The 15,047-nt window shown below is 37.9% G+C and overlaps 1 protein-coding gene across 3 annotated transcripts in view; it reads left to right on the top strand.

Moving 5' to 3' along the window:
- The first annotated feature begins 724 nt into the window (after positions 1–724).
- MMP16 (matrix metallopeptidase 16) overlaps positions 725–15,047 on the top strand; it is a 295,803-nt gene continuing 281,480 nt past the window's right edge. For all 3 annotated transcript variants that reach the window (XM_044245362.1, XM_044245359.1, XM_044245361.1), the window contains exon 1: positions 725–1,156. In XM_044245362.1, the coding sequence (XP_044101297.1) occupies positions 1,025–1,156 (132 nt within the window). In that variant the 5' untranslated portion in view covers positions 725–1,024. The remainder of the gene's footprint in view (positions 1,157–15,047) is intronic.

A 15,047-nucleotide genomic window follows, 5' to 3' on the forward strand; every position in this document is an offset into this window, starting at 1 on the left:
TTGACTGAGGACGCCAGCGGCTCTCCAGTACCAGGCCTGGGCCACTCCCCAGCCCAAGCCAGGGTCCGCAGCCTGAGCCCCACCCAGTCCCCGGCTGGGGAGGGGCGCACTTGTTTCTAGATGCTCCGGAGTGGGTGGGCGAGATGAAAGGTTGGAGCCGCCCAAGTTGCTGGGTTCTAGTCTCGGGGATGAGGAGGTGGGCGGCATGCCAAGGACCTCCTCCCAATCCATGGCCCTTCTGAAGGTCTGGCCACTTCCAGTGCGCGCTACAGTAGCGGTTCCCCTTCGCAAGCAGTCTCCTTTAAGAAGAGTGCGCGCGCGTATGTGTGTGGAGTTGTGTGTGTGCTGATGTGTAGATCTATGTGTGTGTGTGTGTGTGTGTGCGCGCGCGCGCGCTGGTGTGTGTGTGCGTGTGTGTGTGTGTGTGTGTGTGTGTGCGCGCGCGCGCGCGCGGGCGCGCGCGCTGAGGGCCGGAGAGTCAGGCAGACCCCGGGAAGGAGGAGTTATGTAGATTACGGATGAACATTCTGGAGGGGAGAGAGGAGAGGAGGGAAGGAGAAGCAAAGGCGAGAAGCGAGGAGCGGCGAAGGCCCTTCCCGCAGAAGCAGGAGGCGGCAGCGGCGGCGGCGGCGGAGTGGGCGGTGGAGGAGGAGAAGGAGGAGGAGGAGGACGAGGACGCACGGGCTGGAGGCGGCGGCGGCGGCGGCGGCGGCGGCTGCTGCTGCGGCTGCGACTGGGCGCTTTGAGCCGGAACCGCCGGTGAACTTGGGCGCCACGTTCCCGGTGACGGGCCCCCGAGGATGGTGAATGCAGGCTGCTGCTGACCCTGCCTCCGCCGCCGTTTCTCGGGGGCTGCTGAGTGCTGGGCCCTCAGTCTCCTCCCCTTGCCCGGCTGTGGGTGAACCTGCAGGCTCCTTACCCACCCGGAGGACTTTTTTTTGAAAGGAAACCAGGGAGGGAGGGAGAGGGAGAGAGAGAGAGAAAACGAAGGGGAGCTCGTCCATCCATTGAAGCACAGTTCACTATGATCTTACTCACATTCAGCACTGGAAGACGGTTGGATTTCGTGCATCATTCGGGGGTATTTTTCTTGCAAACCTTGCTTTGGATTTTATGTGCTACCGTCTGCGGAACGGAGCAGTATTTCAATGTGGAGGTAAGAGTATGAGAGCTTTCTTCCTTCTCGCTTGCCTGGGCTGCTCCCTGAAACATTTCGTTCACTCCTGGGATTTGGTCAGAGCAGCCTGGGTCTCTGCACATTGTTTCCTTTGCAGCCGCCGAGACCCCGGTTGAGTTTCCCTGTGTCTTAGGTGATGGATGCGCGCGAGACTGAGAATCCGTTATCCCCAGCAGCACAAAGCACGATGCTGCGCGCTCGGAGATACATTTGTAGCCGGTCCATGCTTGTCACCCAGGTTAGAGGCGAAGTCCTACATATAGCAAACGTGTGGCTTTAATAAAAGCAGTTTGAGTGTATGATGAATAAACTGTTCAGGAAATACAGAATTCATTGCTTGGCATCATGTGCTTCCTTGGTATTGTTCCTGAAATCTTTCTCCCCGTGTTCTGTGCCTAACAAAGGAGGTTAAAATCAAAGAATCTAGAGGAGAGCGTGGGAATACTTGATATGTTTAATAACATTACTTTGTGATAAAACACTTGACTAGACAGTCTTTTTCTCATTTAGACATAACTTAATACGCTGCAACTAGATCTGACTACAGAGAACACGAAATCCATCTCTTTTAAAGTGTCTTCTCTTCCCCTCCCCCGCCAACTGAAAATAAAACGTGGCCCAATGTAATAGTTGCGAGGTGTGTTTTTAATCTGATTTCACACTCTCATGGCAAAACTGAGAGGTTTTAGTCTGTCATTTGCTTTACTTTGATAGCTTTGGGAACAGGCAGACATAAAGCAGAAGGGAACTTGAGGATAAGGACTTGTCAGACCTCTGCCAAAGTACTCTTCCTGTCATCAACTCAGCACTAAAGCCAGTAATGTGCAGTAAATCAATGAAAGTGTGTATACACCTGGGCTCTAACTCCAGTTTATAACATACACAGTAGAATACAAAGACAGTTAGAAGGTTTTAGCAAAATATACTCCTTTTGATGAAATCTTCTGTCTTCTGACATCTCCAAAGAATTACAATTAAATCTCTGAAGAATAATGTGATTTTTAAAATATTGTTGATTCTTTAAAGCTTACTGTCATTTTGCTGGGAGTGTGTGTTTACACAATAGCAGGACCTGTTGCACAGCATTTAAACATGTTTCATGTAACAGATTTGTATACAAAGTGTGCATAATAAAGGCCATGTGTGAGGCCGTATTCTGAATATAACTGTTTATATAAACTGTTCTTAGGACTCCATGTAATAAGTGATGGTTGGTAGAGAAAGTATTTGAAAAAGTAAGAGCCATTATCAAGAGTAGAAAAAGTTTACAGATGTTAAGTATGATTGTTTTACACAAAAACCCCATTTTGAAAACCAAAACTGTTTAACCTTTTGAAAAATACAACTTCTGAATAAAAAGAGAGATGCAAAGGGGCCGAAAGTCCAGACTTCTCTTGATAGCAAATTTGAACTTTTAGAGTTCTATGCCACCGATGAATTTTTCTATCTAATACTAAAATCAAGAGATGATTTAATATTGAAATGAAGGAGTAATTAGTTCATAGGCTGAAGGAATGAAAATGGCAAGCTGTTGTTTATATTGTAAGCGAAGGGCCTGTTACTTCAGTTTGATGGTAGTAAAGTGATGGTGGTAAGTTGGGGCATGTGCTTGGTTTTATTTTGCTCACTCTGAAGCAGAAGGGAAAGTCTGGATTGATGGCTACTTGCTTTGGTAAAGTCTTAGATTTGCTTTCAGAGATTGTTGGGATAGCATCAGTGTTTGGATGATTATTAGGTTTTCTTTTTGAGACTAGACATACATTTTATTGTATTTCTTTATAGTTTGAATCCCTCAGTTCAATCAGATATTATTATGCAAGAAAAGCTGATTTTACTCAAAAAGAGATTTCACTTCAAATATACATGATCCCTTCTTTAATATGTATGTGGGAAAAAATGGTTCATGGAAAAAGAGTTATTTTTTTTAGAGTATTTAAGTTTTGTCATCCATATTTATTATACAATGCAAATAATTAATTATGAATGATAAGGGGCTGGTGCCATCTGAGACCTTACAAACCTTATTTGTTACAATGGAGCTTTCCTAATGACTTAGATTAGATTATGCTTCATAGTTTGTATTATTTCCAGTTAGTTTTTGTAAGCACTTGAGCATATCCTTAGTTGGGTTTATGTACTTCCTTATGTGTAATGATAACCTCTATCTTTATCTTTCTTTTTTTAATCATAAGAGTAGCTGCTCATTAATTCAACATACTCTGAAGAACATGGAATGACAGGATATTTTCTGACATGAATTTCTGCCTGATTCACCTTTATTAGATATTTCTTTTTGGTAGGAAGCTCCAATAGGAAGAATATCTATCACATATTCTCCAGAAAAGCACTTATACTGTGTTCTTCATTCTTGGTTGCAAAACATACACTGGAAATGCTTGTTTGATTGATTCTCAAGGACAGTCTTAAAATAAACAGTAATGATATCAATCATGCATGAAGCTCACATGATCATAAATTTTTTTTTCCAGCAAGCACACCAAGTTATTATAGTTGGAACGAAGCTTCTGAGAGATGCTTTTTATGCTGACAGCTGAGATTACAATGTTTTATTCCTCACTGAACTTCACAATTGGTGGGACCCTTCTACTTTTCATCCCTATAATTTAAGGTTCAAAAACATTTTCCCCCTGGAGGTGTGGGCATTGAGTAGAAATATTCATGTTAACTCTTTCCTACCTTATTCTTAAGAATATAAGCATTTATAATTTTCAGTTATCAGAATAGGAGCTATGTTTTAATATGCTGATGAAAGCTTGTTATAGAAAAAGAGTACATTTTGTTTATTTTTGTTTTTAAGAAGCAAAAAGAAATATCTCAACAGCTAAGAAAGGGTCAGACACTACCAGAAGTAGTACTGTAGAAGAGATTCAATTCATTCTTCTCCTTATATGTTTTAGGAAGAGCACTATTTTTAATGCCAGATCTTCAGCGTATATATGTTTAAAGATTTTTATAGTCTATAGGATGCATTTTTGGGGAATGGGCCTTTCGGTTTGTAGTCATTACCATGACATTAACATTAACTAAAAGTCAAAGACTGCAATCATTGGACAGCAGTCTGAATCAGAAGTGTTCATTGGTCAGATGATGCTAAATTGTTAACAAAGAATCAGGCTTGAATCTCTGTGCTCTAAAAAATCATATTGTCTCTAAAATAATGGTCTTAGAGGAATTTCCATGATCCTGGAGCTCTTTATTTTTTAATTTTTGTGGGGTTTTTGGACATTGCAAGCATTATTGTTATGAAATTTGAGATAGACTATAGTTCATGAGGGGCACCGGGGTGGCTCAGTGGGTTGTGTCCAACTCTTGGTCTCAGCTCAAGTCCTGATCTCAGGGTCCCGAATTTGAGCTCCACATTGGGTTCCACTCTGGGCATGGAGCCTAGTTTAAAAAAAAAAAAAAAAAAAAAAAAAAAATATATATATATATATATATATATACACACACACACACACACACACATATACATATATATACATATATACATATATATGTACTTATATGTGTATATATATAGTTCATGAGGTTAGTAACATTCATCATCACCTTTGATAGTTTGCCAAATGTTAAATATATGAGCAACATATTCCTTATCGTTTCTTAAAGTATCACACACATATCTAATGAGAAAAATTATTTTAAGCCAATTTAATGGTAAAATAAAAATGTGATATTCTGAATGATGCCCATATCAAAGCATAAGAAGATGATTACTTTTTTGTGACAAAAATTTTTGATAAAGCAAAAATTGATTTTTTTGTTTTTCATTCACAAAAGAAGAGAGATTTTAGATTTTTTAAAGAAGATGTTTCATGACAAATACTATGTATCATGAGTGTAACCATTTCCTACCTTGAGTATGTTTCTTTAGCTGGTTTCATATTTTATTCACCTTTATCAGGTTTATCTGAATGTACTTGAAAGTCAGAATAATGAACATGCCTTATTTCATTTGCTCATGGAAGGTTGCTGATGCTGATCTGGTCAGCCCCCTTGAGTAAGGGACTGTTTTGATTGCATCCCATAATTCTCAGTGTAGCAGACTTTACTGGGCAGGAACAGGGGCTGTGTGACTGATTCATGAAGGTTTTTATTTACTGCAAATTCCAAGCTTTTCAAGACATCCCAGGTGTGCTGGCCATTTGGAATGCTCATAAGGACCAAAAATTATGACCAGGAGACCAGAAGACTCAGTAGCCCTCAGGTTCTCCTGTGTGTCCCTTGATGCTTTTCTCTGTTCAGAGATGCCTGGTCAAATTCCCCAATCTAGGATTATTCGTGAAACTCTTGCAGGTGAGTGTAGGCCAGCAAGGGACATTGTCTCTTACTACCCCTGAAAAAACTACTAAGAAAAATTTTCTAAGTCTATTCTTTTCTGTAGAGTTGGGTTTCCTCTCTCAGGGTCTTCTTCCCCATCAAGTAAGAATAGAGTTGGATTCAGTAGCAGCTTTTTTAATCTCTGGAGTCAGGTTAAAAGTGATCTAAAGTTTTTACTTTTTCTTATTCATGCTATTTTAGTTTATGAACATAAAATTTTAAGGTTCTTGTTTAGTGGTATAATTCTTTTCTCTGAAGTTGCATTAATCAATTATTTTATGTCAATTTATTTTACTGCCTGACCTACCCCAATTACTCAAAATGTACCTGTTTAGAATATTTTGTAAATGACCATTTGGAATTATTTCAGGACCAAAAAAAAAAAAAAAAAAAGCCATTGGACATTTGAATCAATTACTTAAACTTGTTCAGTGTCAAAAGGAAAAGATTTTGTTATGCTCCTTCAGGAAATTTCTGATCCTTAAGCATGAATATGCAAATTGAGAAAGTCACTTTTCATGTTACTTTCTGTCACAATTTAAGTATCTGTGAATATAATTGCATCCATCAAATTGTTTTTTATTATGTGGAGTATAGTATAATGATTAAGATCACATATTCTGGCTCCAGATCGCTGGATTCTAATCCCACCTCTTTTACTTGCGAAGTTAATAATGGACAAGTTCATTAATCTCTGAGGCCTACTGTACATATCTGTAAAATGGGGATATTAATAGTACCTGTGTCATAGAATGTTTTGATGATTAAATGAATACATGTATATCGTATTAGATAGATGGATAGATAGGAACATACCTTCACCTAGTTAAACATTCAGTACTTTTTAAATATCATTATTAGTAGTAAAAAAAAAAAAAGGATGCTGATAAAAATGTAAATTATCATGATAGCATTTAATTACATAAAAGTCTATCAGGTTAGGACATACCAGCTGGTCCAGGAAGATTTTATTTTAATACCTTTTTCATTTTTAAAAAGTGTAATATACTGAATATCAACCACTAACATTAGTACATTTTCTTCCCGTGGGCTTTTCTTAGACAGTTTAGCTTAGGAATATGATTTGCACATTTTGTCTTGTCATCTGTTACTATCATAGAATGTCAAGTTCAGCTCACACCTTCTTTTACAAGACTGAGTTTACAGAAATCTGTTCATCTTGTAATACCATGGAAAATAAATAGGCCTTATGATTCAGTGGGCTTGTTTATTTTAATTGGCTCAAGGCCCATGTGCTTCCTATGTACAGTAGTGGGATTCAGTGTATAACTTGGGCCACGTCTTTGTTCTACCCCTAATCCAGAACATAAAAGTCTTTTTTTTAATTAATAGAGGAAGAGGGGGGATGGGCAGAAAGAGATATTGAAGTGTTTTCTACAATGACAAAGACATTTTTAAACAGCAAAGATCTTCTTGTAACACTGAGAATAAAAGGTAGCTAACAATATAATGTGATGGAGCCCTACTAGGCCAGAGGTCAAGGAATGCAGGCTTTAACTGATTCTTGTACTAATATAGCTTTGATCTTGGACAAGTCATTTCTTTATTGCCTGCATCTGCAAAGACAAAAATTAATTGAAACTATCATCAAAGACATTTCCAAATTTGAAATTCTATTGTATTTAGCCTCCAATCTTTAATTTGTATAGACAGAGGAAAATCGTACATATTTACCATATAAATTTGGGGGCAACTAGATGCCAAAGGTAGAGTGTTCAGATTTTTTGTTTAAAAAAATTTTTTTTCTGAAGTGGATATCATGAAGACATACAGAATGGGCAACTTATTGCTAACATTTGTTATCATCTGTAATGACACAGGCTGTTCCATTTTGAAAATAATCCTAGCCTTCTGCTGAGTAATAAAAACATTGGCAGCAAATTACATGTAATTTTGAAATCAATTTTTGGCCAAGGTAGCATACTTTAAAAATTTAATGTTAAAAACATGGATTGATGTTGTTTTGAAAAATCTATATCATCTATAAGTTGGCACTTTGATCTTAAAAAGGCAAGGTGAAATAGTATCAAAATTTATTATTTTTGTGTGTGTATGGTGGGAGAGGGTCTCAAAATTCAAATCTATCTATTATCTACAAAAAATATACATGTATTTAGTAGTGAAATGAAGTGCTTATACTGTCTATCCCTTTCACCCATTGTGGGAAATAATTTTGGCACATGGCTCTTTGAGGGTTATTTTTATTCTTCATAACACATCTGATTTTGAATGTGAAAAATCAGATTCCATTTATTTTATAAAATATGCAGCCTATGTGAACAGCAAAAATATTCCATGCTATAAGGATAAAATACTAAGTAATAATATGTGTGATACTCAATTTTTTATTTGTCTTCTTTTTCTTTTTCATGGGAAAGTTATTTATAGATTTTGAGGTTATTCCTAAAACCGTATTTGATTGTTGCTTCCTGTCGTTTAGCACTCTGAATGGATGTTCTTTGTCTTAGTGTTTCACCACAGTCGTTTGGCATTGTGTATCTTTGGGTTTGGATCAGTGGAATATGTTGATGAGCCTCTTAACAGAAGTTTAGCCAAGGGAGTAAGAATAATGCCACTATGGTCCCCTGACCTTTGATTAAATGTGATCTGCGGGTGTAGTATACAAAAGGAGGCTAGAGGGAGCTATTGAGCTGTTTAAAGACTCCAATAGAGTAGAAGAATTTGGTTTAAAATCAAGGACACTAGGTGCAATCACATGCCTTAAAATGAATCATAACCAATCATAGAGAGTTTAAAGAAATCAATGAACACATGGTTTATGATTAGAGATGTGAGATGGGTTTACTGAGAGCCAGTTGGCACCCGTGATTACATATTTGATGAACTAAGAAGGAAATTAGCACTTTTCAGGGAGGCCGGGAGTTCTGGGCATGACTGCTTGGCCAAGAATGTTTTAATGCAGGACTGCGTTATATATCCCTTGCTTTTAGGTGTAGAGTAGGTCATAAACTATACATATAGTGACAGGTGCTTTTGAAATTCTCATTTTAACTAAAATGTCTAGTGAGATATTGTAGTCTTAACGGATGAGAGGTGGGCTAAATTTAAACGGATCGTGCCTTTTAAGTTACATGCAGCAAAAATCCAATTTTAAAAGCTTGTGAGACTAAACTTATCTTATTTTTAATGTTTACCATAGGCCTTTGTTGAATACATGTTTTTCAACAAAAGCAGATTTTAAAATACAGGTTTTACCTATTCTTTTTTAAAAATATGTACGAAATGAGTCACAAAAGTGTGAAGCTGTTTTTTCTTTAAATAGGAACCTCAGACATGTTTTCAGTTGAGCAGTTTATATTGTGACCTCTGGTAGAAGGAGGGAGGATTAAAAAAAAGGCAGCCACTAATGCAAGGGGCACACCAACATTTAATTAAGATATTATAATTTCCTTGCAAGCATCATTCAGATTTTTTAAATGTTTCTTAATCTAGTCAGTTAAGTGAAATACAGGTAAATGAAGTAAGACATGGCCCCACAGTTATGCTCTGGAGAAATAGTCCTTGGAATGATGTATTCAAATGACCAAATAAACCCAAATGAACTGCTCACTGGAATGGAATTTTACAGTATTTGTTTTAGTCACACTTAAGGGGGAATAAATTGCTTCTTTTTAAAGGAAGCTGGATACTTTTATGAACTTTATTTCATGTCCCCAAATTGCATGCACCTGAGGTGATGTCAGTGGAATGCAGGCTTGTCCCTCAGCACAGACTGATGCAGAGTCAGACCCTGAGTGATGTCAGTGGAGGCATTTTTTTCCATAGGAACTTCCACAGTTGAATTCATACCATGTGTTAATAGTTTCTCATTGTTTATACTGATTAGATATTTGAACTTATTTTGGGTTTCTAATGGCTGTGCCTTTATTCCCTCTTTACTTTAAATAATTGCTAGGCAGTTCCTCCTTCTGGTCCTACTTGTTTTTTCTCATCTGGGGTCTGGAGGGACTTCCTATTTGAGATTCGACTTACAGGCCTTCAGGCTTGAAAATCAGGTAAAATTTTACAAAAAGCCAGGTTTGCATCCCTCCCTTGTTTCTTTGTGAAGAAGTAAGAATAGATTCAAATGACTTCTGGAATCAAATATATACTCAATGATTTGTATGAAATTGAGAACAAGTTTAAAAAAATCACTCACGGTTACAGATAAAGCTGTTTTAGCTGTCTGGGTGTTTTAATATTGTAACAACTCGGATCCCTGGGTGGCTCAGTGGGTTAAGCCTCTGCCGTCAGCTCAGGTCATGATCTCAGGGTCCTGGGATCGAGCCCCACGTTGGGTTTTCTGCTCAGTGGGGAGCCTGCTTCTCCTCTACCCCTCTCTCTGCCTGCCTCTCTGTCTACTTGTGATCTCTCTCTCTCTCTCTCTCTGTCAAATAAATAAATAAAATCTTAAAAAACAAACAAACAAACAACTCTATTCATATAACTTACTGATTTACTCCTGCGTGTGGATTGAGTGAAATTGTTCCATGGGTGACTCAAGCAAATCACTTAAGCAGTCTTTGCCTTATTTTGACCATTCATGAAATTGATTTGTGATCTTTACTGTTTGTCTGTAACACAGGTTATGTAATTATAGCACTGAGAAAATGCCAGGCAAAATCCTTAAATAAGAATAGGGTGTATCTCAGTGCCTTCATTCCCACCAATGAGATGACCAGAGTTTAGAAACAATTATGAGCTGGCATTATATTCTAATTAGACAAGATCCAAATAACCAATAAAACAGAGATATAGAATTGGTTTTATTGAATACCTTCTTTTAATAATAAAAACAATGTTAATTAACACTCGTTGCGCATTTGCCGAGGGCCTGATTATGTTCTACGTGCTTCATATATATCAACTCATTGAAATTTCATTACAATCTTGTGAGTTAACACTGCTGTTTCTCTTCCACAAATGAGGAATCCGAGACACCAAAGAGGTTGAGGAACTTGCTAAGGCCACATAGCTCTGCTCCTCCCACAGTGGAGTAGCCCACAATCAAAGCAGACAAGTTGGCTGCAGAGCCCAGGCTCTTAACCAAATAGAGGCAGGAATTTCCAATTTCCCAATAAGACCGTGTGATCTAGTTCCATGGTTCACATCTTTTGTATTTCAAACTGAAAAGAGATAATTAATATGTATCATGAAAATGCTAGGTCTACCCTAGCATAGGGTCTTGCCTGGAGTAAAAAACTGAATGGGCTGCTGTTGATTTGATTTGTTGATTCAAGATCGAGTATGTGCGCTCAGTAGTTTACCTCTTGAATACTCCTTATGATTTTTTGCTTATTAGAAAGTTGCTAACCTATGTTTCATTACATGTAATATTTAAAGTGACATAATTTCAAATTTATCATAGTATTTCCTTTCTCAGCTGTTTGCCGTGTTGCAGTTTTTCTTTAAATGTGATTTTCAAAAGTTTCAAGAAGATGTGATTACATTCCAAGATGAAAAGAATAGAACACTGGAGAAAATATAAAGGAAAACCTGTGTCAGGTCTGTGTTCTTGTGCCCTGAGGGGAAGAAGGTGTATGTATACAGTGACTATCTGGCATGTTCTAAGAGTTTTGGAATTTGTTATTTTTATATGTTGCATCAGTTGGATAGAAACTATAAGGAAACCAGTTTATTTTATTACTTCTAATATATTTAGAAATGAGAACTTCTCATTTAGAAATGAGAACTTTCTCAGAGATAGGTTTATTTTGACATGGATCCATGCTTCAGAAATTAGTGAGCACCTTCTCACTCTTTGAGAATAGACCTGATATCCGGTTATTGTCTTTGATGTGAAGGGAATGGAAACTTCAACTTGGTGGTTGACCAAAGGCTGAAAAAAAAAATCTTTAATCCTTAAGATCATTGCTGTGTATAGCTATCAGGCTCACTTAGTTCATTAATTAGCCTTTCAAGGAGAACCGTTTCTAAACCCATTTACAAAGGTAAGAATCTAGCTGATTTTGGAACATTTCTCAGTGTGAAAATTCATCCAGCTGTCTCTTACCTCCTCTAGAGGTGGTATATCATAATGGCTATGTGCAAGAACCTGTGAAGATATGCTTAAAAATCTTAGCTGTATCCCTACAAGCTCAGTGAACTTGAGTGAGCCAGGTCATTGACCATGTGCTCCAATTTCTTCATATGTAAGGTACAGATAATAGTACCCAACTCATGGGTTGTTGTTGTAAGATTAAAGAGGTAAGGGATAATGGGGCAAGATAAATAACAGGCTCTTAATTTACTCTACCTTGTGAAATAACGAAAATATAGGGAAGAAATGGTTTTCAAGTCATTGGACATCAGATAGTGAAGGGATGTCATCCCTAAGAGATGGTAAACAAACAGAGCGAACCCTAAAATTGTCTCAGTTGACCACCTTGACAGGGTTTCCAGACAGCAGTACAGGGAATGCAGAACCAGGTTGAGCCAGGCAGGCTCCTGTGTTAGGGATGGAGCTGAGGGTAGGAGGAGACCAAGGTGGCTAGAATTCACAGGTCAGAATTCCGGAAAAGAGAGAGCTACACAGAGCAAGGAGCATTGGAGGGTCTGTAGAGAGTTCCCTTAAATATTTAGTTGACAACTGATCTGCTCATTCCTGTGAAGTAGCAACTAGGGGACAGTGAAAGAAGCAGCTGAAGGAATCAGAAGAGACAGTGCTTGGTGCTCACATAGGGCTGGGGATAGTGCCCATTCCCATCAACCATACTTGGAAACCTCATTCGTTACAGGACAGAGGGTAGAGTACTCAGAACTGTCCTGCTCCGGTAGTGGAAACAAACAAGTCCTGGACTGAATACTGCTTTAGTTCCGCTTAAAAAGTCTTAAAAGTAATGGGGCACCTGAGTGGATCAGTGGGTTTAGCCGCTGCCTTCAGCTCAGGTCATGATCTCAGGATCCTAGGATCGAATCCTGCATCAGGCTCTCTGCTCAGCAGGGAGCCTGCTTCCCTCTCTCTCTCTGCCTGCCTCTCTGTCTACTTGTGGTCTCTATCTGTCAAATAAATAAATAAAATCTTTAAAAAAAAATCTAAAATAAAAAAGCCTTAAAAGCAAGATCTGAAAGGATCGAACTATTTCTAAGTGACTTAATTGCTTCCCACAACAAAGCTCAATAAGATATGCAGGAATACAAAAATATGCAGTACTCAACAGTTTAAAATTTACAGTGCCTGGCATTCAATTAAAAAAAAAAAAACACCAAGCATGTAAAGAAGCAGAAAAACACAACTCATAATGAGGAGCAGTGTCTATCTAAACTGATCCAGAAGTGACACAGATGTTGGAATTAGCAGATAAGACTATGAAAGCAGTTGTTATAACTGTATTCTTTGTTCAAAAACTTAAGACATGGAAGATATTGAAAAAGACTCAAATTGAATTTGTAGAGATTGAAACCACAATATATGATGTTAAAGACACACTTGAAATTTATAACAGATTTAACATTACTGAAAAAAAAAAAGTAAACTTGAAGTCAGCAATATAAGTTACCAGCGTGAAACACAGGGAGAGAAGAACATTTATAAAGTGGAACGTCGGATATATGGGACAACTTCAGGTGGCCTAATATATGTGTAATCTGAGTCCCTGAACAGGGCAGAAAGATTATTTGGAGACATAATGGCTATAGCTTTACCTAATTTTTTAGAAAATCTGTAAGCTCATGGATCAAAGAGTCTCAGGGAATCCCAAGTGTAAGGATCATGAAGGAACTAAACCAAGACACACCGTAATCAAATTGTTAAAATGAGTGATAAACAGAAAGTTTTATGAAAAACTTAACAAAGTAACAATAGTGAAAAAGACATTGTCTTCTATTTTTTCAAAGACCTTTAATATCTGGCTTAACAAAAGATAGTTGGGCTTTCGTATTTACTTCTGTATTCACACTTAAAATACTGTAACTCATGTAGCCTGTGGAAAACTGCGCTGCCAATTGCAAGTAAATGAGACTGAAAAGACAAATCGCATCAATAAAATAATTTTGCCCTACTGGATTCCTGTAAGAGTTTTAGGACCCCCTGGGGTTCCTGGACCAAACTTTGAGAACCATTGTTTGAGCAGGTATTATTTTCTCTTTTCCTCCTGGATATATCAAGATCCATGTACTTTAGTGTCTTCATTAGAATGCTTAAATCCTTCATTTCTTTTCTACCCCTGTACTCATCCCTTAGTAACCAGCAAATATTATCTGGCCTTCTCTAATCCCCATCTGCACCCCCACCAGAAAATGAGCCCATTATGCTTTTTTTTTTTTTTTAAGATTTTATTTATTTGAGAGACAGAGATCACAAGTAGGCAGAGAGGCAGGCAGAGAGAGGAGGAAGCAGGCTCCCTGCTGAGCAGAGAGCCCGATGCGGGGCTTGATCCCAGGACTCTAAGATCATGACCAGAGCTGAAGGCAGAGGCCCTAACCCACTGAGCCACCCAGGTGCCCCCCCTTATGCTTTTATAATAACCTTCTCTCCTACTTATTCTTCAAAGTACCTTTCATAATTGTAATCACAGAGTGTTTTACCTCAAAGTTGCATACTGGTGTATGTATGTAAGACAAAAGGCTCACTTTTAACGTTACTGTTGAAAATCCATTTAATAGCTCATTAATTGCTATAACTTGGCACATGGACACTTAGGAGCCTAGTATCAACATCTTTTGTTTCTCTGTGCCTTTGAGTTTTGGCCTTCCTGTCTCTGGAATCACATAGGCCAAAATTATATTTGCTGGAGGAAAAATTTAAGGGGATTGGAACTAAATAATTTTTCTGTTTCCCTGGAGCATATGGCTAAATTTGGTAAATTAAATGCATGTGCCAAAAACCTGTTGTACAAGGTTCTTGTGTAATAGATTCATGTCTGACTCTCACAGTAAATTATAACTCTATGATGAGATAGTATATCTGCCATGGTCACCACTATAATTCATGAGCCTAACACTGCCCTAAGAAAAGTACAGAGCTCAGTAGATATGTGCTGAAGGAGTGAATGGATTACATCATCCCTTTGCATAGGTGTTTTTAGTTTAAGTGATAATTTCTGACCCATTTCGATAGTTGTTACCTCCCTTAACTCATTTAGCCCTTATTGGGTGAAAATATGGTACTTGTACCTTACATTTGCTTCAGTTACTTTATTAAAAATATTAGCTTCTAATAATCAAAGATGTGTTTATTTTAATGATCACTGGTTAACTGGTAAGGAGCTAGGACTTCCAGATTTTTTTCTCACCATCTCCATTATGTTACATTAGTATATCTGGTATAAATAAGTACTTTATATCTTCCTTCACTGGTGTAACATTTATTTAAGTACCCACTGGCTTGACATTAAAAAAGTTGGTCACTTTTTTTCAGAAATGTGTATCCAAATAGCTAGGGAAATAAAGATAAAGGAAAATAACTTTGTTTTAGTTCAGTGACTTCAATTGTAGCTACTGCTATTAATAAATGGCAACTTTCCCAAGACAGTTTCCAGGAAAGAGCAAAAACAGTTTTACTTGTATT

This window comes from Neovison vison, chromosome 4 (genome assembly GCF_020171115.1).
Source record: "Neovison vison isolate M4711 chromosome 4, ASM_NN_V1, whole genome shotgun sequence".
NCBI classification, from domain to species: domain Eukaryota; kingdom Metazoa; phylum Chordata; class Mammalia; order Carnivora; family Mustelidae; genus Neogale; species Neogale vison.